Source organism: Bubalus bubalis, chromosome 14 (assembly GCF_019923935.1).
Source record: "Bubalus bubalis isolate 160015118507 breed Murrah chromosome 14, NDDB_SH_1, whole genome shotgun sequence".
Lineage (NCBI taxonomy): Eukaryota > Metazoa > Chordata > Mammalia > Artiodactyla > Bovidae > Bubalus > Bubalus bubalis.
Window position 1 is genome coordinate 10,774,617 of NC_059170.1, and position 27,994 is coordinate 10,802,610.

General features: G+C 42.7%; 1 protein-coding gene across 1 annotated transcript; it reads left to right on the top strand.

Moving 5' to 3' along the window:
• The first annotated feature begins 11,563 nt into the window (after positions 1-11,563).
• SERINC3 (serine incorporator 3) lies at positions 11,564-27,944 on the top strand. Its single transcript, XM_006059226.4, has 10 exons — positions 11,564-11,720; positions 18,257-18,418; positions 18,971-19,161; positions 20,715-20,794; positions 21,447-21,584; positions 21,711-21,880; positions 22,686-22,776; positions 24,075-24,255; positions 25,908-26,135; positions 27,004-27,944. Exons 1-10 carry the CDS (start codon positions 11,682-11,684, stop codon positions 27,140-27,142), a joined length of 1,419 nt encoding a protein of 472 aa, XP_006059288.2. The 5' UTR covers positions 11,564-11,681; the 3' UTR covers positions 27,143-27,944.
• Positions 27,945-27,994: the final 50 nt, after the last annotated feature.

Genomic DNA, 27,994 nt, shown 5'->3' on the forward strand with positions numbered 1-27,994 from the left:
AATTAGTTAGTTCAGTCGCTCAGTTGTGTCCGACTCTTTACAACCCCATGAATCGCAGCACACCAGGTCTCCCTGTCCATCACCAATTCCCGGAATTCACTCAGACTCACATCCATCCAGTCAGTGATGCCATCCAGCCATCTCATCCTGTCGTCCCCTTCTCCTCCTGCCCCCAATCCGTCCCAGCATCAGGGTCTTTTCCAATGAGTCAACTCTTCACATGAGGTGGCCAAAGTATTGGAGTTTCAGCTTTAGCATCATTCCTTCCAAAGAAATCCCAGGGCTGATCTCCTTCAGAATTGACTGGTTGGATCTCCTTGCAGTCCAGGGGATTCTCAAGAGTCTTCTCCAACACCACAGTTCAAAAGCATCAATTCTTCAGTTCTCAGCTTTCTTCACAGTCCAACTCTCACATCCATACATGACCACTGGAAAAACCATAGCCTTGACTAGACAGACCTTTGTTGGCAAAGTAATGTCTCTGCTTTTCAATATGCTATCTAAGTTGGTCATAACTTTTCTTCCAAGGAGTAAGTGTCTTTTAATTTCTTGGCTGCATCACCATCTGCAGTGATTTTGGAGCCCCAAAAAATAAAGTCTGACACTGTTTCCACTGTTTCCCCATCTATTTGCCATGAAGTGATGGGACCAGATGCCATGATCTTCGTTTTCTGAAATGTTGAGCTTTAAGCCAACTTTTCCACTCTCCTCTTTCACTTTCATCAAGAGGCTTTTTAGTTCCTCTTCACTTTCTGCCATAAGGGTGGTGTCATCTGCATATCTGAGGTTGTTGTTATTTCTCCCGGCAATCTTGATTCCAGCTTGTGCTTCTTCCAGTCCAGTGTTTCTCATGATGTACTCTGCATATAAGTTAAATAAGCGGGGTGGCGATATACAGCCTTGACGTACTCCTTTTCCTATTTGGAACCAGTCTGTTGTTCCACGTCCAGTTCTAACTGTTGCTTCCTGACCTGCATATAGGTTTCTCAAGAGGCAGGTCAGGTGGTCTGGTATTCCCATCTCTTTCAGAATTTTCCACAGTTTCTTGTGATCCACACAGTCAAAGGCTTTGGCATAGTCAATAAAGAAGAAATAGATGTTTTTCTGGAACTCTCTTGCTTTTTCTATGATACAGCGGATGTTGGCAATTTGATCTCTGGTTCCTCTGTCTTTTCTAAAACCAGCTTGAACATCTGGAAGTTCATGGTTCACATACTGCTGAAGCCTGGCTTGGAGAATTTTGAGCATTACTTTACTAGCATGTGAGATGAGTGCGATTGTGCGGTAGTTTGAGCATTCTTTGGCATTGCCTTTCTTTGGGATTGGAATGAAAACTGACCTTTTCTAGTCCTGTGGCCACTGCTGAGTTTTCCAAATTTGCTGGCATATTGAGTGCAGCACTTTCACAGCATCATCTTTCAGGATTTGAAAGAGCTCAACTGGAATTCCATCACCTCCAGTAGCTTTGTTCATAGTGATGCTTTCCAAGGCCCACTTGACTTCACATTCCAGGATGTCTGGTTCTAGGTAAGTGATCACACCATCATAATTATCTGGGTTGTAAAGATCTTTTTTGTACAGTTCTTCTGTGTATTCTTGCCACCTCTTCTTAATATCTTCTGCTTCTGTTAGGTCCATACCATTTGCGTCCTTTATCGAGCCCATCTTTGCATGAAATGTTCCCTTGGTATCTCTAATTTTCTTGAAGAGATCGCTAGTCTTTCCCATTCTGTTGTTTTCCTCCATTTCTTTGCATTGGTCACTGAGGAAGTCTTTCTTATCTCTTCTTGCTATTCTTTGGAACTCTGCATTCCTTTTCTCCTTTGCTTTTTGCTTCTCTTCTTTTCACAGCTATTTGTAAGGCCTCCTCAGACAGCCATTTTGCTTTTTTGCATTTCTTTTCCATGGGGATGGTCTTGATCCCTGTCTCCTGTACAATGTCACGAACCTCATTCCATAGTTCATCAGGCATTCTATCTATCAGATCTAGGCCCTTAAATCTATTTCTCACTTCCACTGTATAATCATAAGGGATTTGATTTAGGTCATACCTGAATGGTCTAGTGATTTTCCCTACTTTCTTCAATTTAAGTCTGAATTTGGCAATAAGGAGTTCATGGTCTGAGCCACAGTCAGCTCCTGGTCTTGTTTTTGCTGACTGTATAGAGCTTCTCCATCTTTGGCTGCAAAGAATATAATCAATCTGATTTCGGTGTTGACCATCTGGTGATGTCCATGTGTAGAGTCTTCTCTTGTGTTGTTGGAAGAGGGTGTTTGTTATGACCAGTGCATTTTCTTGGCAAAACTCTATTAGTCTTTGCCCTGCTTCATTCTGTATTCCAAGGCCAAATTTGCCTGTTACTGCAGGTGTTTCTTGACTTCCTACTTTTGCATTCCAGTCCCCTATAATGAAAAGGACATCTTTTTTGGGTGTTAGTTCTAAAAGGTCTTGTAGGTCTTCATAGAACCGTTCAACTTCAGCTTCTTCAGCATTACTGGTTGGGGCATAGACTTGGATTACTGTGATATTGAATGGTTTGCCTTGGAAACAAACAGAGAGATCATTCTGTTGTTTTTGAGATTGCATCCAAGTACTGCATTTCGGACTCTTTTGTTGACCATGATGGCTACTCCATTTCTTCTAAGGGATTCCTGCCTGCAGTAGTAGATACAATGGTCATCTGAGTTAAATTCACCCATTCCAGTCCATTTGAGTTCACTGATTTCTAGAATGTCTACGTTCACTCTTGTCATCTCCTGTTTGACCACTTCCAATTTGCCTTGATTCATGGACCTAACATTCCAGGTTCCTATGCAATATTACTCTTTACAGCATCAGACCTTGCTTATATCACCAGTCACAGCCACAGCTGGGTATTGTTTTTGCTTTGGCTCCATCCCTTCATTCTTCCTGGAGTTATTTCTCCACTGATCTCTAGTAGCATATTGGACACCTACTGACCTGGGGAGTTCCTCTTTCAGTATCCTATCATTTTGCCTTTTCATACTGTTCATGGGGTTCTCAAGGCAAGACTACTGAAGTGGTTTGCCATTCCCTTCTCCAGTGGACCACATTCTGTCAGATCTCTCCACCATGACCCACCCGTCTTGGGTGGCCCCACAGGGTGTGGCTTAGTTTCATTGAGTTAGACAAGGCTGTGGTCCTAGTGTGATTAGATTGACTAGTTTTCTGTGATTATGGTTTCAGTGTATCTGCCCTCTGATGCCCTGTCTCAGCGCCTACCATCTTACTGGGGTTTCTCTTACCTTGGACGTGGGGTATCTCTTCACGGCTGCTCCAGCAAAGCGCAGCCGCTGCTCCTTACCTTGGACGAGGGGTATCTCCTCACTGCCGCCCCTCCTGACCTGGAACGTGGAATAGCTCCTCTAGGCGATGGCACCCCACTCCAGTACTCTTGCCTGGAAAATCCCATGGACTGAGGAGCCTGATAGGCTCCGCAGTCCATGGGGTCGCACAGAGTCCGACACAACTGAGCAACTTCATTTTCACTTTTCACTTTCATGTGTTGGAGAAGGAAATGGCAACCCACTCCAGTGTTCTTGCCTGGAGAATCCCAGGGATGGGGGAGCCTGGTGGGCTGCCGTCTATGGGGTCGCACAGAGTTGGAGACGACTGAAGCGACTTAGCAGCAGCAGCAGCAGGCCCTCCTGAACCAGCGAGGCCACCGCTCCTTGGACGTGGGTTGCTCCTCCCGGCCGCCGCCCCTGGCCTGGGGCAGGGGTAGCTCCTCTAGGCCGTTACTGCGCCGTCGCAGCCTGGTACTCTCCGCCGCTGCCCCTGACCTCAGACTTGGGGTAGCTCCTCTAGGCCGCCGCCCCTCGGGCATGGGTTCCTCCCGGCTTCTGCCTCTGACCTCGGATGTGGGGTAGCCGCGCTCGCTTGTGCACCGTCGCAGCCGCCCGAGCTTGAATACGCCCTCTAATACTTTGGCTACCTGAGGCGAAAAGCCAACTCATTGGAAAAGACCCTGATTCTGGGGAAGATAGAAGGCAGGAGGAGAAGCGGACAACAGAGGATGAGACGGTTGGACGGCATCACTGACTTGATGGACATGAGTTTGAGCAAGTTCTGGGAGATAGTGATGGACAGGGAAGCCTGGCGTGCTGCAGTCCCTGGGGTCAGAAAGAGTCAGACATGACTTAGGGACTGAACAACAATGCCCTCAGAGGGAGGGCGGGGAGACAGGTGAGCAGCTGCTGCCCTGGATTTCTCTGGCAAGCCAGATATGAGGGCATACAAATGAAGGGTGGAATATTCACTGGGGAAGGACGAGTTTGGAGGTCATAGTCCCTGATTTTCATCCCAGCTCCATCTTACCAAGCAGAGGAGGGGTTTTTGTCCTTATTCAGCTTGGATCACAAGGGTCATGGCGGTGCATGATGGGAACTTCTCTGCTCATTTAATGAAGCTAATTTTATTGTAATGAGAGCATAAAGAGCAACAGGTTACATGCTTATGCAGGAGATTCCTGCCTTTCCTTGCCTTTCTTTGTCTGCTTGCAGGATACTTATCAGCCAAAAGGTGTGGTTTCCTGTCAGTCTGGAGGTTCCTGCCTTTCTCTGTCTGCCATTGGACTTTTGCTGTTTACAGCAAAAACAGAAATGAGTGAAAGGCCTTTGGCACAGACAAGCCAAAGAGGCTTGGAAGAGTTAAACAATCTTGGTTATTCTTTAGCTGTTACTAACCGCAAACACTTGTAGCTGGACTTGTCCTTCACAAAACTACTCTCTGACTTCATATGAATTGTACTCTGCACCTGGCATCCTTCTCCCCCTACAGTCTGTTGTATCATTGTGCATTTCAAAAAGGTCAGAGGCCGACAACTTCAGGGACAATAGACCTGGTTGCTGAGTTGCCTGGTGGCAGCTGTAGCCGTTTTGAAACTTCACAAGAGGAAAAAAAAAAGCAAGACCTTCATGAGGGTATAAAAACCTCTCCCTATTCCCAAGAGAACAGGGCATAGTTCTTGAGGTACTAGCCTAGTGTGTATTCCTTTTGCCTGGTAAAAATAATAAAGCCACTCTTTTCTATTTTCTTCAAATTCTATCTCCGTATTTCTATTTGGCATCAGTGGACAGGGAGCAAAGATTTTGGCCACATTGTCCTGCCTCTTGGCCTCTCCCCACTATTCTTCTGCTCATACCTAGCTACCTACCTGCTCTAACATTTCAGTACAGTGCGTGCGGTGCATGTGTGCTAAGTCACTTCAGTTGTATCTGACTCTGTGTGACTTCATGGACTGTAGCTCTCCAGGCTCCTCTGTCCATGGGACTCTCCAGGCAAGAATACTGGAGTGGGTTGCCATGTCCTCCTCCAAGGGATCTTCCTGACCTAGGGATTGAACTCACATCTCTTACGTCTAACCTGCATTGGCAGGCGGTTCTTACTGTGTTCCTAACTGCTAGGACCACCTGGGAAGTGTCAACCACGGATTGGCACTTGCCGTGGGTGCTTGCCATCAACCTCTACAAGGATTAAATCATGTGCCGCTGCAGCTGCTGACCTCCAACACCCCCTGAAGGAGTTCAGGGTGGAGAGCAGAAATGAAGGAACTTGTGCTCTGGGAAACTGGCACGACAGGTCTTCAGATAGTTAGATACTCTCAGGAGCTGATTTTATGAGCCCAATTCTTACATTTCCTCAATCTAGAGAAGCACTGAGATCCTTCATGGTGGCTATTGCTTCTCGTGACTAGCACAAACTTTGAGACCAGCAGAAAGTTTCTACAAAAAAATATGTGCTTGATTGCATGTACTTCCCCCCTTTACCAAAATCACATATATACTATCCTTCCCTCCTGCCTCCTTAGAGCAGTCTCTCAGAACTTTCTGAGGTGCTGTCTCCCAGGCTGCAATCCTTGCTTTGCCCCCAATAAAACTTAACTTGCCACTCTCATGTTGTGCATATTTTTCAGTCGACAACAACATAAACTCTTCTAAGAGCAAGCATTTTTGTTTGCTCCCTGCTCTTCTCTCATTACTGGGAACAGTCCCTAGCACATAGTAAGAGCTTGGTAAATATTTCTTAAATGAATGAATAAGTTATGTGAAATAAGCAGTGTTGCAACACCACGTGGTTGGACTCCTACTATAGGTAAAAAAGGGAGAGGTAGATAATACATATAGTGCTGGCATGGGCATACACGAACTCTGCAAACAGATTTGGGAGACGGAGGAAGTAAGCTCATACATTTTCACTGTATGTTCTCGAGAAATAAAATATTGCCTGTCAGGTCAGTAAACAAAGGATCTAGCCACTAGATTACAGGCTCCTTAGGCAGTGAGCCCTGAGGGAACTCAGGGAGGAAACAGACTGCCAGCCATCTAGCAGTCATCTTGAGGAATCTCAGGAAGAGAAAATGCAGGATAAATACACAGATAGCTGAAGTGCTTATCAAAGGAATGATTTCAGTTGAGCCTCAGTTCAATTCAGTTCAGTCGCTCAGTCGTGTCTGACTCTTTGCGACCCCATGAATTGCAGCACACCAGGCCTCCCTGTCCATCACCAACTCCCAGAGTTCACTCAAACTCACGTCCATCGAGTCGGTGATGCCATCCAGCCATCTCGTCTTCTGTCATCCCCTTCTCCTCCTGCCCCCAATCCCTCCCAGCATCAGGGTCTTTTCCAATGAGTTAACTCTTCGCATGAGGTGGCCAAAGTATTGGAGTTTCAGCTTCAGCATCATTCCTTCCAGTGAACACCCAGGACTAATTTCCTTTAGGATGGACTGGTTGGATCTCCTTGCAGTCCAAGGGACTCTCAAAAGTCTTCTCCAACACCACAGTTCAAAAGCATCAATTCTTCAGTGTCTTCACAGTCCAACTCTCACATCCATACATGACCACTGGAAAAACCATAGCCTTGACTAGATGGACCTTTGTTGGCAAAGTAATGTCTCTGCTTTTCAATATGTTATCTAGGTTGGTCATAACTTTCCTTCCAAGGAGTAAGCGTCTTTTAATTTCTTGGCTGCATCACCATCTGCAGTGATTTTGGAGCCCCCAAAAATAAAGTCTGACACTGTTTCCACTGTTTCCCTATCTATAGGAAAGCGGTAAATTCCTTAACTTGAGATACCTAGTTTTCTTGGACCAACAGTAACCTTTTGTTCTGACTGTCTAGCGGTTGTCGCAAAATTTCTATATATCCTGGCTTCTTCTCTTCTTTGCAACAGTTTTCTCAGCATTTATCTGAAATGCTGTATCCCAGGCTTGGGCTTGAAGTTCCAAGAATGTCCGCCAAATAAAACAACTCTCAGCTTTTAGGTTGTGTTTGGTTTTTTCAGTCAACATTCTTTTATGCAGTATTTTTAAAAATCAAGTACATGGGCTACCTTTTCAAACAATCTATAGGAATGTAAGTAATGAGATCATTTCACCCCCAAATATGCCACTTTGGCATAAGGATTATTTCCAGCTGAAGACAACTGAGAAGTAGATGCAGAAAAGCTCTCTGCCATCCCCCTATAAATTTCCCTTTGTTCTTTACATCTCTGTCTCTTTTGCTGCCCTGTATGTAGGATCATCGTTACCATCTTTCTAATTAAATTAATTTTTTAAAAATTTCCCTTCGTGGAGATGTCCCTAATCTCCTCTCTACCAGGAAGAGCAGAAGTTAATCACAGGAGAGACAAGTCTAGATAGACTCTTATCAGTGAGAGGAACAAACTAAACAAACCTGACTGAAACAATCCTTATCTTCCTTTAGTTTCACCCATATATTTACTTTCCCACAGGTTGCCACTTTTTAAAAGCCATAAACCCTTATCCTTTGTCTAATCACTTCTCTACAAATTTAAAATGTAAGGCTCCACAGGCTCACCGGCCCAATCACAGAACCTCAAAGGGGAGGGGGAAATTTTTCCTCTGCTTGGCATAATGGTGAGCCCCCCACCCCAGAAGAGATGTTGCTGAAGGATTCTTACAGGAGGTGGGAAAGTGGAATATGATCTCAAAGATCCCTAGATCTCGGAGAGGCTGTGGTGAGAGGTGGCTTGAAGCCAGATCTAAGTTCCCTGCCCAGGAATTGAACCTCCTTTGCTTGGAAGAAAAGCAGGAATCCTAACCACTAGACCATCAGGAGCTAGAGGCTAGAAGCAAAATTTCCCTGGCCCTTGTGCCCATTGAAAAATGCCATTTCTCAAGAAGGCAAAAACTGTAAAAACAAGTACAAAGTTTATTATTAATAACACAGTACAAGTAGGAGAGCGCACAGACAGAGAAACAGTTTGTTAACAGAAGCAAGGCACCTCTGAAGAGAAAGGTGTGGGCGTGCCCCCTAGTAAGGAGGAGCAGGAAAGAGGGGGTTAAGTTCATTCAAATAGGGCAGTTCTTCCGGTTCTTTTTTTACCTTTGGCCAATTATCCATCTTCTTTTTTCACACCTGACCTGCCCTAGCACCCTCACTAACATGCGTATGCAACTTTTTTCCCAAGATGGATTCCAGTCCAGAGGCCTCTGGGGGATAGGGAGAAGGGGCTTTGGCATTGAGTAAGCCCCAGGAGTTGATGATGGACAGGGAAGCCTGGTGTGCTGCAATCCATGGGGTCCCAAAGAGTCAGATGCGACTGAGCGACTGAACTGAACTGAACTATGGGCTGGTGCCCCCTCTTTTTTGACCCCCAAGGAGTCTTCCTGCGCATGTGCAGCATCTCCCTTGCCCCCAAGAGGGGACATATGTGACCTTTTTATCTTTTTCTCAAACAGGGTTTAGCCCCGCTTTGTCCCTACCATAACTGTTATCCTCAAATGTCCACAGGAAACAAAGCCTGGTCATTTATCCTGTTTCTGTTTCTATTTCTATTCTGAAGTGCAAGCAGGAGGCTTATTATAAATGCCTAACCTGGAGCCCACCTACCTCCTGTCTCAGGAAATGCAAACAGGAGGCTAGTTTGTCTGGCCTAAAGCCCATCTATCTACTGCCTCACCCTCTCCCCCACCTTTGCCACCTAGATGAAGCACATTTAACTGTTTAGGGTCAGAAACATGGAGAGACGGGTAGGGTCCCACGTGGGAAGACTAATGCTTGCAGGTCAGGGAGTGAAAAAAGCTTCAGCTGCTGGCTAGACCCAATGTTCCTCACTGAACATAAATAAGGGCTCACAGAATACGAGCAAATATCAGACAAGGTCACTCTGTATTTGGAGTGGGTTGCCATTTCCTTCTCCAGGGAATCTTCTGACCTAGGAATTGAACCCAGGTATCCTGCATTGCAGGTGGACTGCTGCATTGCAGGCAGATGTTTTACCGACTGAGCTACGGAGGTAAGCCTTTGCTTCTTAAATGTGTCCAATTCAAAAATGTTCTTCACTTCCTTAAGTCCCTCATTAGCAGAAACCAGCACAAACCCAAATTCTACAATAAGCTCTTCCCAACTCCCTCTTACTAAGATACGTTGTGGCTTCTCTTAATGCATTGTCCCTTCAAACAAGAATTCTCTATGCAAGAATCCTGGAGGGGGTTGCCATTCCTTTCTCCAGGGGATCTTCCCAACCCAGGGATCGAAGCCGGGTCCTCTGCATGGCAAGCTGATTGTTTACCATCTGAGCCACCAGGGAAGCCCTGAAACAAGCTAAGTAACTCTAATCCTTTTTGACAGTGGGCATGTTCCTGGTAGAATCTGATCATGGGCTTTATCACAGTCTTAGCTTTTTTCTGCCCAGTCCAATGATGCCCAGACAGAGAGAAGCAAGGATTTTAAGGGCTACCTGGAAGGTTCCGTGGTCCTGAAACAACCTGACTTGGGAAGGTAGTTTGCGGTGTAGAAAGAGAAAGAGGCTGAGGCAGGAATTAGGAAAGCTTGAGTAATTCTTCTTCCTCTGCCATCAACCCTTTCTGTGACTTTAGGGAAATCATTTCACTTTGAGTCTTTTTCCATTTTTTGTACAAGAAAAGGTTAGAATATATGTCTAAGCCTTCTTCCAACCTGAGTATTTTAGGATCCAAACCCTACAGGTTCTCATACTCCCAGGTAAAAGATCCCCTGCACTAGTTACGTGTATAACAGTCATCATCGCTGTCATATCTGCATACCACTGATTCTGTTCAGTTTGTAAGTTATTTTTCCAATTTTTTTTCTTTAGATGAACTCAACTTATACTTAAATTTACAAAGGAAAATTTACACCATTACTTGCCGGGAAATCAAGTATTGCTTGGTAGAAGTGGAAGCATTTCTACAAACACATACATACACACACCCTAAAACAATGTTATGTAACTGTGTAACATAACATTATGTAACATAATGTAGATGTGATTTACCTTTTTTGTGTGTGTGTGATTTACCTTTTGATGAGATTTGAAAAATGAAGCCTTCACCATGTTAAAACAAGGGAGATATGCAAATGTCAGAAAAATGTTAAATACATCCTAGTCACCAACATACTTTCTCTTTAGTTTGAAACAAGACTTTCTCACTCTGCCTTTCAGTTCAATTCAGTCGCTCAGTTGTGTCCTGTGACCCCATGGACTGTAGCACATCACCCACTCCCTGTCCAACTCCCGGAGTTTACTCAAACTCATGTCCATTGAGTCAGTGATACCGTCCAACCATCTCATCCTCTGCCGTCCCCTTCTCCTCCTGCCCTCAATCTTTCCCAGCATCAGGGTCTTTTCAAATGAGTCAGTTCTTCACATCAGGTGGCCAAAGTATCGCAGTTTCAGCTTCAACATCAGTCCTTCCCATGAATATTCAGGACTGATTTCCTTTAGGATGGACTGGTTGGATCTCCTTGCAGTCCAAGGGACTCTAAGAGTCTTCTCCAACACACAGTTCAAAAAAGCATCAGTTCTTCGGTGCTCAGCCTTCTTTATGGTCCAACTGTCACATCCATACATGACTACTGGAAAAACCATAACTTTGACTAGACAGACCTTTGTTGGCAAAGTAATGTCTCTGCTTTTAAACATGCTGTCTAGGTTGGTCATAACTTTTCTTCCTTCTTCTATTTTGCCTTTCAGTGTAACTTAATGACCTGTTTGGGGCTTCCTTGGTGGCTCAGATGGTAAGGAATCCACCTGCAATGCTGGATACTCAGGTTCCATGCCTAGGTCTGGGAAGATATTTACATATAAGTGGATCCTTAGATCCTTTCATTCACCCCACCTGATTTATAAATGCTACATTTTAGAAAACAGTGCACATCTTTTCTGCTTAATTTGGGATTATCCTTCCGTTCTTAGACTAAAGATAAATTCCTCAGGTTAGCTATAAAGTCCTTCCAGGGCTGCTCCCTAATTGTAATTACCTCCTCCTTACATAGTAAGCATTAAATAAACTTTTATTGAAAGAATATGCCCTCATACTACTTTTTCATAGTAGTCACAACATGTCAGTGTATTTATGTCCTTTGTCAGTCTCTTCTTAACTTGGTCATACATTCTTGTGCACTTCTGTACCCCAGATCTCGACAGAGCGCGCTGCGAGGGAATACACAGGAGGCGAAGGAATGTAAGCAGCTCGTCTTCTGCACGGACCCCTGCCAGTTGAGCCCCGCCTTCTCCCCGAACCCCCAAGGCTGGTGGGCGGGGCCACGCGGTGACGCAGGCCGCACGTTTCCGGTCCGAGAAACCGTCGCGTTTCTCGGGTGACGCCTCAGCCGGCAGTTAACCACCGTGCTCTGAACTCGGGTGTCGGCCGCTTCCATCACCCGAGTCACCATGGGGGCCGTGCTGGGCGTCTTCTCCCTCGCCAGCTGGGTGAGTTCGGGGTCTTGTGTCTCTGTTGGTCTTATGGCTTGGGGCTGGGGGTGGGGGTGGCGCGACAGGGCTCCTCAAGCCGTGAGCCCCGAACGGGTCTGGGCCCCGGAGGCCCGGGGGTTGGGGGGCCGGCCCTGGGCGGCAGAGGTTATATAAACCCCGGGAGGTCCAGGGTGAAATCCGCGATGCGCGGCGATCGGATGCGGCCGTTCTCCTTTTGCGTTTGCTGAGGAACGTAAGAGGCCGGGTCTCCATTGTTTACAATCTGATTGTCCCGCCCCCGCCTGCCTTCCGGCTCTGGGTTTCTCTGGAGCTGGGATGGGGCCGGGGCTGGGCTCCCTAGGCCGGGGCTCTCTAGTTGTTTCCAAGCGCCTTCTTAGGGTGGCGTCATTTATTTGGGCGGTGGGGGCAGGGGGTGTGTGTGGATAATATATTTATCCCATAGCACAGGATTTGTCAAAGCTACAGAGTATGTGGCAGAGGTGAGATTTTTAACCAAGGCCTGGGTGCGATTCTGGCTCAAGGGAAATAAGGCCTTGTGGATAATTATTAAGAATTGGAAGTCATGGCCTGAACATTTTGGGGCCTCGTACAAGTCATTTCTTTCTGGCTTCCCTTAAGATGAGGACCATCATCCCAGCATTCCTCGCCTCCAGAGCTGTTGTGAGGATGAAGTGAATAAATGGGTTGAATCACTTTGTAAATTGTAAACGTTGTATTTGCAAAAGCAAAATTATGGTATCTATGGAAGAGACTATGCTGAGTTCACTCATACATTCGCTTCAGAGGGGCATGATTCCTTGACATCATTTCCTTGTTTCCTAATTCCCCGACTGACTTAATTGGCCAAGGAGTCAATCTCAGCTCATTCCACTATCCTATTTTAGGGACAGACTATATTTTCCATCCTTTAAGATTGTTGAGCATAAAGCAAAAGAGCTGTTCCTCACTTAAGGGCCTCGTGGCTTTCCAGTATTTTGACCTTGCCAAAAATAAGAAATCTTACATGGTTTATTTAATACACCTGTTTAGATACAAGTTTCATGAAATACTTCTTTGGCCTCTGCTGTACTTTTTTCTGTCACAGTAAAAAAAAATCCTGGCTAGTTGATTTTTACAGTGTTTACAAAATGAGTGTTTTGCAAATACTTACAGTACATTTACAAAATTGCAGCATTTACAAAATAAGATTTAGGGAAAAATAGTTAAGGAAGTCATTAACTAGGGAGTAATATGGTAATTTGAAACCTGAAACACATGGTGGCTTTGATGTAAAGCGGAGATTTGAGTTGATGCCATCAAAGCATTTCTACCTATAAATCACTTTTATAGCTTATTGATTTCTTTTGTTCAGTGGGAACAGCAAGTAATTCAGTGTACCAGGGAATGGAGTGAGTGAGGGGAAGGATAATTAAAAAAGAAAGGTAAAGGGAGCCAAATCATGTAGATACCCATTGATCAGTCTAAGGACTTTGGCTTTTCCTCTTTCCTGATTGTGGGGATCCATTAGAGAAAAGAAGAATGATGTGAACTGACACAGTGTTGCTGTGTGGAGAATAGATGGTGACAAAGAAAGGGTGAAGCAGTGTAGGGGAGGAAAACCTTTTATTGGATTCTCTGTGGATTAGTGGTCGGGCCTGCAAATTAAACTAAGACAAATTAGCAAGAAAAAAAAGTTTGTACTTCTGCAGCCCACATACATGTAGGAGTTTTCAGAGATGAACAACTCGAAAGAGTGGTTAGAATATAGGACTTTATTATATGCCTTTCTTAATGGGTGGAGGGGTGCAGGAAAGCGCTTCCCTGGGAAAAACAAAGAGGTTTCTTTAGGAAAGGTGAATGGGTTTTTAGGAGAACTAACAGGAGATAAGGAAGTGTGTGATAGTACTTGTTTATGTGAGTGCAGAGTCTTTTTATCTTCTTCAAGGCAATAAAACTCCCTTGGAGGGAGAATTTATGGTAGTTGCCACATTCAGTCAGATGAGAAATGCTCTGAGAGGGCATTTTTTTCCCCTGCATCTTTTGAATCTCACATGTCTTCATCTTAAAATAATTTTTATACTAATTCAGGGTTCTGAATGGGTTACTATAGCAGCAAGATAGGAGCTATTGCATTTAATCCAGGTGAGAGATAATGGTGACTGGACCAGTGTGATAACTGAGGATGCTATGAAAGTAGCAAGATTCCGGATACATTTTAAGGTTAGAGCTGATGTGCTGATAAATGGAATGAGAGTTTTGGGAAAAGAAGGCATCAAGGATGACTGCAAGGTGTTTGACCCGGGCAACAGGAAGAGTATGCCTGGGTCCCTGGAGTCTTTAATCAATAAAAATTAGTAAGAGGCCAAACGAGAATTTCAGGCAAGCAGGAGGAAGAAAAAACAAGCAACAGGTGCCCTTGCTTGCTCCCAAGGGGTGGAGGAGCTGGTTCCTTAAATGGGATGTGGGTAGGGACGGATCAGTGGGTTGAGTAAGAGATGTGGCTGAAGCGGTCTGCTCGCCCACCCCCACAACCCCCCCACTCCCCCCCCCACCTTGCTTGGTGCTGTTACATGCAGGGACCATGCACAATACCCTGTGCTGTTTTGCTCTCCGCAGCTCAGAAGTAGCAGTTGGTTTGTGGCCCTGTTGTATCTTACTGTTCATGCAGGCAGTTATTTTTAGTCCCTTACAGTTTCTTTGTATTCTGCTGTTCAAGGGTTGGTCCAGGTACAAGCACTCTGGGAAAGGGTCCCAGGTTCCGGCTTATCTCAAATAGTTGTTTACGGAAATAGGTGTGGAGCCTTATACCAAGGTCACAAATGTGGAGCTCCACACCAAGGTCATCTCTGGAACTATCTGAGCCCCATAGCAACTGTTGCCATGAACCCCCCTGATCTAAAACAGCCTGCTCCCTGACCCCATATTAGGTACAAATACTCACCCTAACACTCACCCTCTAGCACCCTAACCAAGCACCTAATGCCACCCTTCCAGCAGGATTTTTTTTTGTCTGGAGGCTATAAAAGTGAAAAGTGATAGTGTTAGTTGTTCAGTTGTGCTCGATTCTCTGCGACCCCATGGACTATAGCCTGTCAGGCTCCTCCATGTGTGGACTTCTCCAGGCAAAATTACTGGAGTGGGTACCATTCCCTTCTCCAGGGGATCTTCCCGACCCAGGGATCAAATCCAGGTCTCCTACTAACTCTCGAAGGGGTCGGCTCTCCCTTGAATTGGCCCACTGTTCTAACAGGTGGCTCTCCATGGTCTGTCATGAGGTTGGCCCGCTGTGCTAACAGCCAGTCTCCCAGTCCAGTAAACTCTTTTCTCTTATTCTGTCTCGTGTCTGGAAATCTTTTCCAACCTGCACACAGATCATGAAAATAGGGGAGTGACATATAGTAAGACACGTTTGTTCCGCAGTTTGAGTACCTATTGTGTAAAGGTGCAAAAGATAGAATGCTAGGTGGTCACCCCTACCCACTCCAGGTACAGACAGTTATAAACAAGTAAGTAGGTGTACTGGTTTGCCAGGGCTGGATAACAAAAGACCACAAAGTGGATGACTTAAATAATAGAAATCGATTGGCTCGTGCCGGGAGCCTGCGAGAGGCACTCCACTCATGACGAAGGTCATGAGGAAGGAGGCTCAGCATACGCAAAGGCGGGATCGAGCCTCAGGAGTCCCCCTGGATATTCTCGAGCATCTACCCCCAAAAACCAGAGTCTGCCTACTTTATTGCTTTGTGCTCTCACCTCTGACTTTACTGGGGGCTGTCCCCCACCACCATCTCGCTCTCTCTGACAAAGAGTTAACTTACAGCTCCAATTAATAAAGTTCCTGGGCAATTAGGAGTGTTTAAATCCAAACCCCTCAGATAGCTCTCTAACTCGCCTGACAAGTTTACCCGGACTCCTACAGCTATGCATATGATTGTTAACAGTCTCCCAGCCTCGAGAGGCACGGGAAGCTTAAGATATTCAAATAGCTTAGAGCCTCTCAGAGAGTTAGAAACTGTCAGAATAAAACTAGTAAAAGATTTCATTGATGAGCCAATGCTTGCTGCCAAGTTTCCACATCCCCTGTATTGTATCCTTGAATATGTATTAATTAATATAGTTGGTATGTAGAAAAAATAGGTAGTGGCCTTGGTGCTAGCAACTTTAGACCCTTAAGGTAATAAATTCTTTCCTTTGTTGTAAACCCACTGCACCTCTGCCCTATAGGAATGTAACTTTATCTAGCACCTTCGGAGGATGGCGCCAAACCTTAAAATAATTACCCATAGAGAAAATAAGTCTTACGGTTGACAAACCTTTGTCAAGAGTCATAAAATGTTAATAGGCCTTCTGGCCAGAAGATGATGTAAATCACCTAAACCATTTGTATACGATAAATTTGCAGGATAGAAACCCTGGTTTTTGATAAGGATCAAAGACTGCTGACTTTGCATGATTTCACATCCCCTATTATCCTCTATGTGTAACTTAGGGTATAAAAGCCCCTGTTGAAAATAAAGCTACGGGCCTTGCTCACCAAAGCTTGGTCTCCCCGTGTCATTCTTTTCCTCAATTTCCAGTTGAGTCTCCATCTGGAGCGTGGAGGTCCTCTGCGACCATTTATTTGCCTGGGCTTCTAAGACCCACTCGAGAAGGTGTCTAAGGTGGGGCACCTTCTGCTATTCGAGAGGGTGCCTGCGGCCTCCGTGGTCAGAGCTAACCTGGTGTCACAGGTTATATTGATTTTCCGCATAAACCAAGCTACTCAGCCTCTTTTCTCCACTGAATTTTCCTACTGAGCTATCCTCATTCTATTACTCTTTATATTTGTAATTAATATTTAAATAAATCGCCGACGCTGTCTCTCCTTCGAATACCCTGGATCAGCCGGGGCTGGACCTCGGCAGGCTCGTCATTTGGAGGCTAGAAGTCTGAGATTAGGGTGTCAGCTGGGTTGGTTCCTGGAACTCTGTTCCAGGCTTCTTCCCTAGTTCCTGGTGGTTTGGTAGCCGTCTTTGGTGTTCCTTGGTTTATAGATCTCTGCCTTCATCTTTGCATGATGTTCTCCCTGTGATGCTCAACTGTGTCCAGATTTCTCCTTTGTATGACACCAGTCATGTTTGATTAGGGGCCCACTCTTCTCCAGTAAGACATCATTTTACCGAATTATATCTGTAGTGACCCTGTTTCCAAATCAGGTCACATTCTGAGGTATGGTGATTGGTACATAAACATATGAATTTTGGAGGACATAATTCAACTGATAGCAAACAGTGGGCAATTATTATTAGTTTATTTAATTGGCTAGAGAAAAAACAGCTAAAGGAGTTAGAAGCATGTGAGTGCAGACAAAATAAACTGGAAGCAATTAGTGTCATTGTTTTTAGCTGTAAAATGTCTGCATCTCTATCTGTGACCAGACACAGACTTCTGTTACGGTCTTTTGACCCAGACTGTAGTTAAGAATTGAAGACTGGGGCTGGGTGGTCAATTCCCCATGGCTGTTTTGATTATGGATATTACTGGTTATCGTGATATATGGAGCTCCTGCTATGAAAGAAATTATGCTAGGTGCTATATACTGCTGACATTATCTCATAAAAGATTATTACTGGGGCCATACTGTAAACCAGAATCCCCCAGTGTCTGCATCTGCTGTTTCTGCTGATGATTCTGAATTAGCCTATCCTTGTAATGTGACTTGATAATGTCACCTGTCAAAGCAATTCAAGTGGTTTCCTAATCAGGCATATAGAAGAATGACTCAAAGTATGTCCTCTCATCTGGAATGCTTGTGGGTGACCATGTTGTACCAGCTATCAGTACTTCATTTTTATGGCTAAATAATATTCTGCCCTTTGTGGATATACTTTATGTTATTTATCCGTTCATCAGCTGATGGGCATTCAGTCTCTGCTTTTCAACAATTGGTAGGTGGTGCTGTTTGGAACATTCATGTCCAAATTTTGTTTGAAAACTTCAGTTCTTTTGGGTGTATGTGTGAGTTGGAGTTACTGGGTCATATGATAATTCTATGTTTAATTTTGAGGAATCTGTGGGTTACTCTTCAATGGAGCCAAAAGTCTTTTGCTTTAAGGGTTTCTGCGTAATGTTGCCTTATGTTGTAATATTAGATTTGGTAGCTAGGATTCTCAGAAATCAGCAGGTGGAGTTAGGTTTCTGTTTTTCTCAGTATTAAGATATATTGTTTTTAAATAAAATATGCTGTCTGTGGGAACATAACCAACACTTACTGGGCCTTTACTATGTTTTAAGTACTGTGTTGAGTGCTCATTTAATATAGCAGTGTCTGAAGGAGGAAGATTCTGTTACAGAGTTTATTTTACAGATGGAGAAATAAGCTTACATTTTGTAACTTGCTGAGGTAAAATGGTAGAAATAACACTGACTCCAGAGCTCATGCTTTTAACCACTTCCTCCCAGCTCTGATTCTCAGAGAAGGCTCTCAGAGCCTGGTGTGCCTGGTCTTCCGTGCTGCGGGCCAGGAAGGAGGCCGCTGCAGGCTGTCTCACATGGCAATGCTCTGCTCGTTGCAGGTCCCGTGCCTTTGTGGCGGTGCGTCCTGTTTGCTGTGCAGCTGCTGTCCCAACAGTAAGAATTCCACCCTGACTCGCCTCATCTACGCTTTCATCCTCTTCCTGGGCACCATTGTCTGTTGTATCATGTTTCATGAGGGGATGGAGACTCAGCTGAAGAAGGTAAGTAGAAGTAACAGTAGCCTTATTAATGTAGTGGTTTTAATTATTTCATGTTTTGCAAAAATTTTAGTTGTAATTAGTATTTATTTCTTCACTGTTGTGAAACTCAATCAAGTTCAGTGGATTGGTTGGGATCGTACATTTCAGTTCTAGTCAAAACAGAGTAGGAAGGTATTAGTCTTTTCCCAAAGTAAAGGTAGTATCTGAAGCAACATCTTTAATCTAACAACTTTGGAAAAGATACTAAAAGAGTGGCCCTAAAGCTCTTTTAAATAAAGTATATTTAATTTTAAAAATTTAATCTAGACTAGCCTTTATTTGCAGAGAAGGGCCAAAAAGAGAGCGCTTGACTTTTATTTTAAAAATGCAACTTGTTTATATTGTTTGGTGACAAGATTGTAAGTGAATTGAAAGCCAAAGCGAAAAGTCCCACAGGAGGGTCTTGCAGTTGTTGAAGTGGCCCATTTTATAAATCCAGGCTTTTCTGTGGTGGAATCGAATCTCTCTTTAAATGTGGATATTCCCTTAGCATTAAAATGTTTTTTTTTCCAGATACCTGGATTCTGTGATGAAGGACTTAGTACCAGGATTACTGATATTATGGATAAAGATTGTGATGTGCTGGTTCGTTATAAAGCTGTGTATCGAATCAACTTTGCCTTGGCCGTCTTCTTCTTTGCCTTCTCTCTGCTCATGTTAAATGTGAAAACTAGTAAAGATCCCAGAGCAGCGATACACAATGGGTACGTAGGAATTATTTATTGTTTTCTTGTCATGGTGTTGTATCTTCGCCTTCACAGTTAATGTTGCCATTTTGATGAAAGCAGTAGAGTACTTCTGTTATACATGGGAAGTTGTTTCAAGGTCATTTTCAGCTGGAGCTCTGCAGTATAGTGGGGGAGATAGAGTGGACAACGAGAATTTTTTTTTGTATTATTTATTTAGTATTTTTAAAAAATATTTTTGCTTCAGGTTCATACATTTCTCTGCACACCTATGAAACCGTCCAAGCATTGTACTAGGCACTTCACACACACAAACACACATATTTTTTTTCTTTCTATTGTTAAAAGATAAACAGGTACCTGATATATTTAGACAGGATACAGAAAAATAAATAGTGAATATATTTGGGCCACTGATTGACATATTCTTTCGCTTCCCATTCCTGATCCCCAGTTCCTCTTGTACATGTATTTCAGAGAGGTTAAAGAAATTGCCTGAGATCTCTCAGCTAGAAAGGGTTGGCCGTAGGATTGAAACTCAAATCTGTTCAGCTCCAAAGCTGCTTTCTTTCCGCACTACCATGCAAAGTAGTGTTTAAAGGTTGACTGAAAGCCAGGTTTGGTCTTGTGATGAGCTCTGTAATTGTGGACAAGGGGTTTATGTCCAGTTGCCTGATGTGCAGCTTGCCAGACAGCCAAACTGAGATGCTGAGATTTGCAGCAGAGACGGGAAGACACATCTTGGATCCGCCTCCCTGAAGGCCAGAGGCTGTAGAAACTTATGGGATAAAGAAGCAGGGTTGTCTTACTTTTGGGAATGGGAAGGTAAGGAACAGGTGCTGTAATCGGTGTTCTGCATAGGTCTTTATCTTAATTACAAGCTTGAAATGGCAACCCACAGTACTCTTGCCTAGATGATCCCTTGGACAGAGGAGCCTGGTGTCCATGGGGTAGCAAAGAGTCGGTCACAACTGAGCGACTTCACTTTCACTTTCTTTAACAGGATACTTAGCATAATCAGGGGGTGGAGTTTTTGGCACTCTGAATTCATTGAACCACCTGTGCAGGCCCTGTTGTAGGGTCAGTAGTCCCAACCAGTCTTAACCAGCTTGAACTGGACAAAAACTAACTCCTGGTTTCTGAAAAACAGCTTAAGTCCCCGTTGCTGTAGCAACTCATACATCAGAGGCAAGTATCTATAGAGGTGGTTAAAGAGTCTTGGGATATATTATCTAGGCTGTAGGTAGGAAGGTATGAAATTTGAAAAAATTTAGACAAGCCTTGTGAAGGCAAGGCCACAAATGGAGGAGTTCTTTAACGAGCTGTTAAAGCAGGGAAACTCTAAGGTAATGTGTTTCTTTCTTATGAACCTGAATGATTGGGTCTCTGTGCTAATGTTTGTCCTCAAATTGTGTGAAATACTGAATGAAATAGCTTCATGTCAGATGAAGAAACAAGCCCAATCATGTTGGAAGTGGCTAGTAAGGCTTTATTTTTGCATTTCAGAAGTTCATTTTCTCAATGAAAGGGAAAAATTAGCGTTTCATAAATGTACTTTTATATTTTAATAGATTTTGGTTCTTCAAAATTGCTGCCATTGTTGGTATCATGGTTGGATCTTTCTATATTCCTGGAGGCCACTTCAACACAGGTATGGTTCCCTATAACAGGGGTTAATTGTAATGTATACAAACTCTACAGATGACTGCATTCATTACTGATTTTGCAGAACTGGTAATTAAATGAGATGGTGTTCAAGTATCATGACTTGATACTAATATTAAGATATTAATTGACTGATTAAAGCCAGGAGACATTCAGCCCACTTCTCAGCTATTCTGAAACCAGATGTTAATTTTTTGCCAATATTTTAGGTTTCCCTTCTCACTTGGCAATATGAAGTTAATCGGGCTTGTCAACATAAGGACTTGTAACCATGTACTCCACTATCCCCGTTTTAACCTGCTTCCTTTTTGTGGCATCATATGGTATCTGTGGATTTCCACTGTGATTTATATCCCTGTGAGTAAAGGAAAGGGCTTATATCTTTTCCATTTGGAATGTCAGACCATGGGCTCCCCTTAGCACAAGCTAGAATCGATTTTAAAAGGTCTGAAACCCAACAGAACACTTGTCACAGAATGCCTTTGAGTTTGGAATTGCGATAATCTTGCTGTACTGCTCGAGACAGGATATGTCTTATTATTACCTTTTCTTACTTGAAACTTTTGAGTGTGTTGGACAGTAGCATTCTGACATGTTGCTTCTGTGGTAAAGAATAACTTTGTGCTTTTGGTTTGTAGCCTGGTTTGTTATTGGCATGGTAGGGGCTGCCTTCTTCATCCTCATCCAGCTGGTGCTGTTGGTAGACTTTGCTCACTCTTGGAATGAGTCATGGGTAAATCGAATGGAAGAAGGGAATCCAAGATGCTGGTATGCCGGTAGGTGTCAAACCCCTATGAGAGCCATACTGCATCATGCTACATTAAACTGGGTGAAAATTGATCCTCATTAGTTTAAAAGCTTGTTATAACTGTGAGCATTCATGTTCATTTTCTCTTTTCTAGCTTTACTGTCTATGACAAGCTTGTTTTATATCCTGTCAATCATCTTTGCCGGGTTGCTGTACACATACTACACCAAACCAGATGGCTGCACAGAAAACAAGTTCTTCATCAGTTTTAATCTGATCCTTTGCGTGGTGATTTCTGTTTTGTCAATCCATCCAAAAATTCAGGTATGGTTGTGATTTCTGCTTCTTCCTCCTATGAGAGATTTTTAATTAATGCTAAACTTGAAACCTAGGTAACTTTTTATATGAATTTATGTCCAAGTTTATCTACTTAAACATTTTTCTACTGTAGCATAAAAAGTCTTCATAATTATATCTTAATCATAAAATGTGCCATTGAATGTCAGTATTATAATTAAATGAATAATTTCCCTATTATTTAAGGGGAAAAAAAACTATGTAACTTGAGAATGTATTGTCCTTATAAAATTGTTTATATCACAAGAATGATTCTTAGAAATCTTTAGCAGAGATATTTTAGGGGAATTAAACTGGAAAAATATGATTTTAATATTTAAAACACAACTCATGCTCCTGAGTTTCCTCATTTAAATACCATATTTTAAAAATTCATGGATTTTTAGATATGAAATATGAAAAAACATCAAACATCACCTCTCCTTTTAAAAGTGAGAAAACTGAAGGTCCAGAGAGTTGATGGATTACCTAGCTAGTTAAGGGCAAAGCTTAGCTTTGATTTCACTATACCAGGGAACTAGTGGTAAATCCAAGCCTTTGTATGATCCACAGGAATTTCCAGGGTTATGAAATGCCTGAGAATTGGTGGTACATGCCTCCTCTTTCTTGGTTATTTTTCAAGTTAACTTAAACTGAAAGGTTACTTGTCATCTTTGATCTGTCAAGCAGAATCAGAAGGTTCTCAATAATAGCTCAGTGGGTCCTAGGAAGTACACTTTTAGAAATTCAGTCCTTGCAGTTCTATGGCATTGTTTTCTTTTCGATTCCATAGGAACACCAGCCTCGTTCTGGCCTCCTGCAGTCTTCTCTCATCACCCTCTACACCATGTACCTCACGTGGTCAGCCATGTCCAATGAACCTGGTAAGCAAATTCTAAAAGCACATTCATTTGATGGAAAGAAAGTAAGAAATGGGAGTTCTCTGGCAGTGCAGTGGTTAGGACTCAGCTTTCACTGCTGTGGGTGTAAGCTTGATCCCTGGTTGGAAACTTAAGATCCCACGAGATGTGCCATGCACACCAGGAGTAAAAGAAAGTACGAAATTACTCCTTTGGTGGGTGCCAGAACTAGAGCTGGAGCAAATGTCAGACAAACAAATGAACAAACAAAAACTTCACTTAAATGTACAATGTCTTTGGTATTTACCTTTCAAATTGTATTCTCCATGTCTGCTCCTAGCTGTTCAGAGCTGAAAGCCTAAAGGACCACCTGAAGGACCTTTATGTGGTCCAGGCTTTTCCCCAGACTAAATCAAATTAGTTAAGAGTTGGTTAAGAGCAGAACAAGGCAACATTGTTTTGGCCCTTTGTAGAATTACATTAATTGAATTTTATGTTGGTGGTTCAGGCTTGAGAAGAAACAGCTGCAGAAAATCTCCTTTTGTAGGTCTTACGGGATTGTTTCTCAGTAGAGCATCCTGTGGACTAGTTTTCAAGGAAAACCATTACTGCAGGCCATCCAATGATGACTCAACTTATTTTTGTTGTATTCCTGTATAACTGTACAGAAACAGGACTAGGGGTAAACTCGTTGTGCCTTTTTTTTTTTAATAACCAGGCCAAATTTATTGAATCTACCTTATTTTGCAAACAAATTTATCTTTTTTAAACTTTTTGTTTTATATTGGATTATAGTTGATTAACAGTGTTGTGATAGTTTCGGGTGTACAGCAAGGTGATTTAGTTGTACATTTTCCCATTTAGGCTGTTACATAATACTGAGCAGAGTAGGTCCTTGTTGGTTATCCATTTTAAATATAGCAGTGTGTACATGTCCATCCCAACCTCCCCACCACCCTTCCCCCTGGTACAAGTTCCTTCTCTAAGCCTGTGTAAACTCCTTATACTTTAAGCACACAACTGTAGAGCCCCAAAGACTTGCTAGTTAAACTTCAAAACCAGTGAAATCAAGATTGACATTTATGAAATTGGACAAATACTCTGTTGCTGTAGTTTCTTTACTCTTTCTTGAAAACCAAGTCTTTGATTGCAACACAGATGTGTTACTGACTGCCCAGTTGCAGGTTCTTTGAAGTAGAACATTCTCATGTTTGAAATTATGTTTTGCTACCACGACTGAGTGATGTGTAAACACACCCCTCAAATCCTTTTGGACCCCGATGAGTTATCCCTAAAGATAAAAAGCCGTTTCTCATTGTCAGATCGCTCCTGCAACCCTGGCCTGTTGAGCATCATTACGCACATGACCTCATCCACCTTGGCTCCTGCGAATACAACTGCTCCGGCCCCTACCCCTGCTGTGCCATTACAGAGCGGGCCTTCTCTGAATAAAGAGAATTTCATTGGGCTGTTAGTCTTTGTTCTCTCCCTTTCCTATTCTAGGTAAGTTACAAAGTCCTTGACTTGCCTCAGTTAACCCTGCAGTGTATGTTTCTGTAAGTTCAGTAAATCCTCTTGTGAAATGATTTCCCCCAGCCTTACTAAGAGATATGTTCTCCTTTGTATAGGAAGATAAAGCTCTTACCTGACCTGACTCGAGATTAGCTAGAATAGTGGCTCTGAAATTTGGCTGGGCTATCTCTTTTTTTTTAGGGCAATGTTTATTTTATGATCATTGTAAATAATATAAGCAACTAGCAGAATTTTATGCACAAAATGCTCAAGTTGGTATTTAATTCAAAACCTCAGATACAATCTATGTTAGCAGTTTGCACTCATTCTCTCACCCATTTTTATTGATTGATATTGTCTATCTAATAGTGTGTGATACTTTAATAATTTTAAAATGTGAAATAATACAAATAGTCAAAGATATATTTATATAAACTAACAGCGTAAGTGAGGGCAGTTTAAAGTAGGAAATGAAATTGTCCTCCCTCTAAATTCACCTTTTCTGTGGTTAAATTTTGGCCCATATTATTTCAGACTTTTTTCTTTTGCTTATACTTACTATCTATTAATCTATTTGTATCTATATTATTATGTATATTTTTATAAATAGTTACATAATCTTATATCACTTGATATATAATTTAAAAATAGAGACCATACTATATAATAGTATAACAGTATACTATTCTGAAATACATATGAATTTGTCATAATTTGGACAGCTTTGCACACATGATGTGTAGTTTTACCCTTTTTTTCCCTTTTTTCCTTTTTTTTAATTATTTCTTAAAATATGGGTTGGCAGTCTACAGCCCTTGGGCTAACTTCCTATTTCTCTAAATAAAGTTTTATTGGCTTCTAGCTATGTTCATTTTTTTCATGCTCTCTGTGACTATTTTTGTTTATTTCCTTTGATTCTTGATCTTAAGAGGAAAGCTTTTAATCTTTCACTATTAAATACAACTTTTTCATAGAGGCCCTTTATCAGTTTGAGGAAGTTTTCTATTTCTAGTTTGAGTTTTTATCATAAAAAAAGTATCAGATTTTTGCCAAAAAAAATTTTTTTTAATGTCTGTTGAGATGTTCATGTGGAATTTGTCCTTTATTTGTATGTACTTTTTTATTCAATCATTTAACAAACTTTTAGTGAGTATCTGCTGTGTATTAGAAATGCATAGATGACTAAGGTCATTGCCAGAAGGTCATTCCTTGTGAATAGCAAGGAAGACAGGAGTGGTTAAGTGATACGGCAGAAGGAAGAATAAGGAGCTACAGCAATTTAATCCAGCCTAGCGACGGGGTGACGTCAGAGAAGACTTCCTAGAGGACACGGCATGATTAGAGAGTTAAAGAGTGAGTGAGTTAGCTGGGCGAAGGTGGGCATTGCATTCTGAACAAAGGAGAGATACTTCTGAAGTCCTGGAAGCAGACACCGTAAGCATAGTGTATTTTGGGAAACCCCTCCAGGCAGTTAAAGCATCAAATTGTGACTGTAGGGATCAGAACTTTAAGCAAACCCTTCAGAAGCCCTTCAGTCCCTGAAGCAGGAGCAGTTTAGAAATAACCTTCACGTGTACAGGCTCCTAACAGCACTTCATCTTCATGGCCCCCTTCTGATTTACCTTTCTGGGATCCCTTTCCAGCATCCGCAATTCCAGCAATAGCCAAGTAAGTAAGCTGACGCTGTCGGGAAGTGACAGCGTGATCCTCCGAGATACGGCTGCCAATGGTGCCAGCGATGAGGAAGATGGACGGCCTCGGCGGGCAGTGGACAACGAGCGAGAGGGGGTGCAATACAACTACTCCATGTTCCACCTCATGCTCTGCTCGGCTTCCCTGTACATCATGATGACCTTGACCAACTGGTACAGGTAGGAGGCCGAGAACTGAGGGAGCCCACCTAGCCCCTTGGGGTGGCCTGTAAAAGCTCCTGACCTCAGAATCCCCTTCTTTTACCCATATAATGAAAGTATGTTCAGTGCTCACACTTTTCTGAAATACTTCTGACTTTTTTTTCTCCTCTTGCATTTAAAATCCAGTTGGAATACTTACAGTTAAAATCATGGGAAGCCCTTCCAAACTTGAGTAACTTGAGAGAGAAAATCATGACATAAAGCAATCTGACTTGTCTTTTGTTCCCTAAGTTTTCTTTGTCTAGAGATGGCCATGTAGAGTATTCTGATCAAAGGAAACATCTGGTAAAGCAGGGAGGATTCAGTAAATTCATTTCAGTTTTTAATTTTACCAGTATGTAGAATAGCCAGATGTCCCTGAAGAACTTTTTGCAAGGAATGATCAGAGTTCTTCATGCAGGCTAAAAGATAAAAGCTGTTTGAGTGGCAGAGCCCCCTGCTCATAAAAATGAAAAAATAGCAACTTTATCAAGTCCTTTCTGGTAACTGACTACAGAGTAGTGAGTGTCAGGCAAGTTTCAGTGGAGAATTTCTTAGCTTTTGCTGAGGGGCTGCTATATGCTGAAATTAGGCTCCTTTGCTTAACTCTCAGGGGCTTCCCTGGTGGCTCAGTGGTAAAGAATCTGCCAGCCAAGCAGGAGACATGGGTTCGATTCCTGGGTTGGGAAGATCCCCTGGAGAAGGGCATGGCAACCCACTCGAGTATTCTTGCCTGGGAAATCTCATGGACAGAGGAGCCTGGTGGGCTGTAGTCCCTGGGGTTGCAAAAGTGTGGGACTTAGTGACTAAACAACAGCAACCACCTAACTCTCTGCTGTTTTCTCAGCCCTGATGCAAACTTCCAGAGTATGACCAGCAAGTGGCCAGCTGTGTGGGTCAAGATCAGTTCCAGCTGGGTCTGCCTCCTCCTCTACGTCTGGACCCTTGTGGCTCCGCTTGTCCTCACCAATCGAGACTTCAGCTGAAGCTGAGTGCCAAGGACACCACTGAAATTCATAAAGGTCTCCTTTGCTGAAAGCTCACTTACTGTTTACTTTCGCTTCAACTAATATATTAAGCAAATGCTTTGCAAATAAGACTATATCCAGGTTTATATCGGAGGGCAAGATGGAATAATGCTTGATGCAGGATCAGAACCTTTCATTTATATCTCTATTATGTTTATTTGTAAGGATAGAGAGCAAAAGGAACATTGTGTTTTAAAGTGAACTACAGCTGTGCTGTGAAGAGAGTTCTTTATTAAGACTTGTAGGTTCCTACAACTTTGATTTAAAATGTAAGACAGAAAAAATGTTGGATACTTGAGGTTGTCATTAATATATTTCTATTGCAGGATCTTTAAAGAACAAAATAATTATAATGATGCATTTCTATGACAGTTTTTTTTCTGTGAAAGTCTTTACTGTGTGATACAGACCCTCTGTTCAGTCCTTAAACTCAGTGCTTGGGGAAAGGAGTCTGTGTGCAGGTTTGCCCCAGAAGAGGGGTTGTTGGTCTGGCTGCTGCTTCTACGTCTTGAGTTTTTTTAATTTCCTTTTTATTTTTTATACTACAGCATTGATGCTGCTTGATTCAAGCCTGTGGCTTTGCTAGAAATGTTAATTTCAATAAACGCTTTGTATGTTTGGTTAAACTGAAGATTCACTTGAAAAACTGGTGCAGCTTTAGTCTATGTCATTATCTTGTTACGAGTATGTAAAACTACAAATGCATGTGAATATATTATATTTGCACTATAAAGGTATTTGATTAAAATAGAAAGACTTACGCTTTTTAAGGTCCTTTCTTTAACAGCTTTGATGAGTTAGCAGCGTTCT

Bases quoted from the DNA above. Each gene is read 5' to 3' on its own strand.
- SERINC3 (XM_006059226.4), top strand. From the start codon at position 11,682: ATGGGGGCCGTGCTGGGCGTCTTCTCCCTCGCCAGCTGG. The intron at 18,419-18,970 runs GTAAGTAGAAGT...TTTTTTTTCCAG, and splicing joins TGGAGACTCAGCTGAAGAAG to ATACCTGGATTCTGTGATGA. The intron at 22,777-24,074 runs GTAAGCAAATTC...TCTCATTGTCAG, and splicing joins AGCCATGTCCAATGAACCTG to ATCGCTCCTGCAACCCTGGC.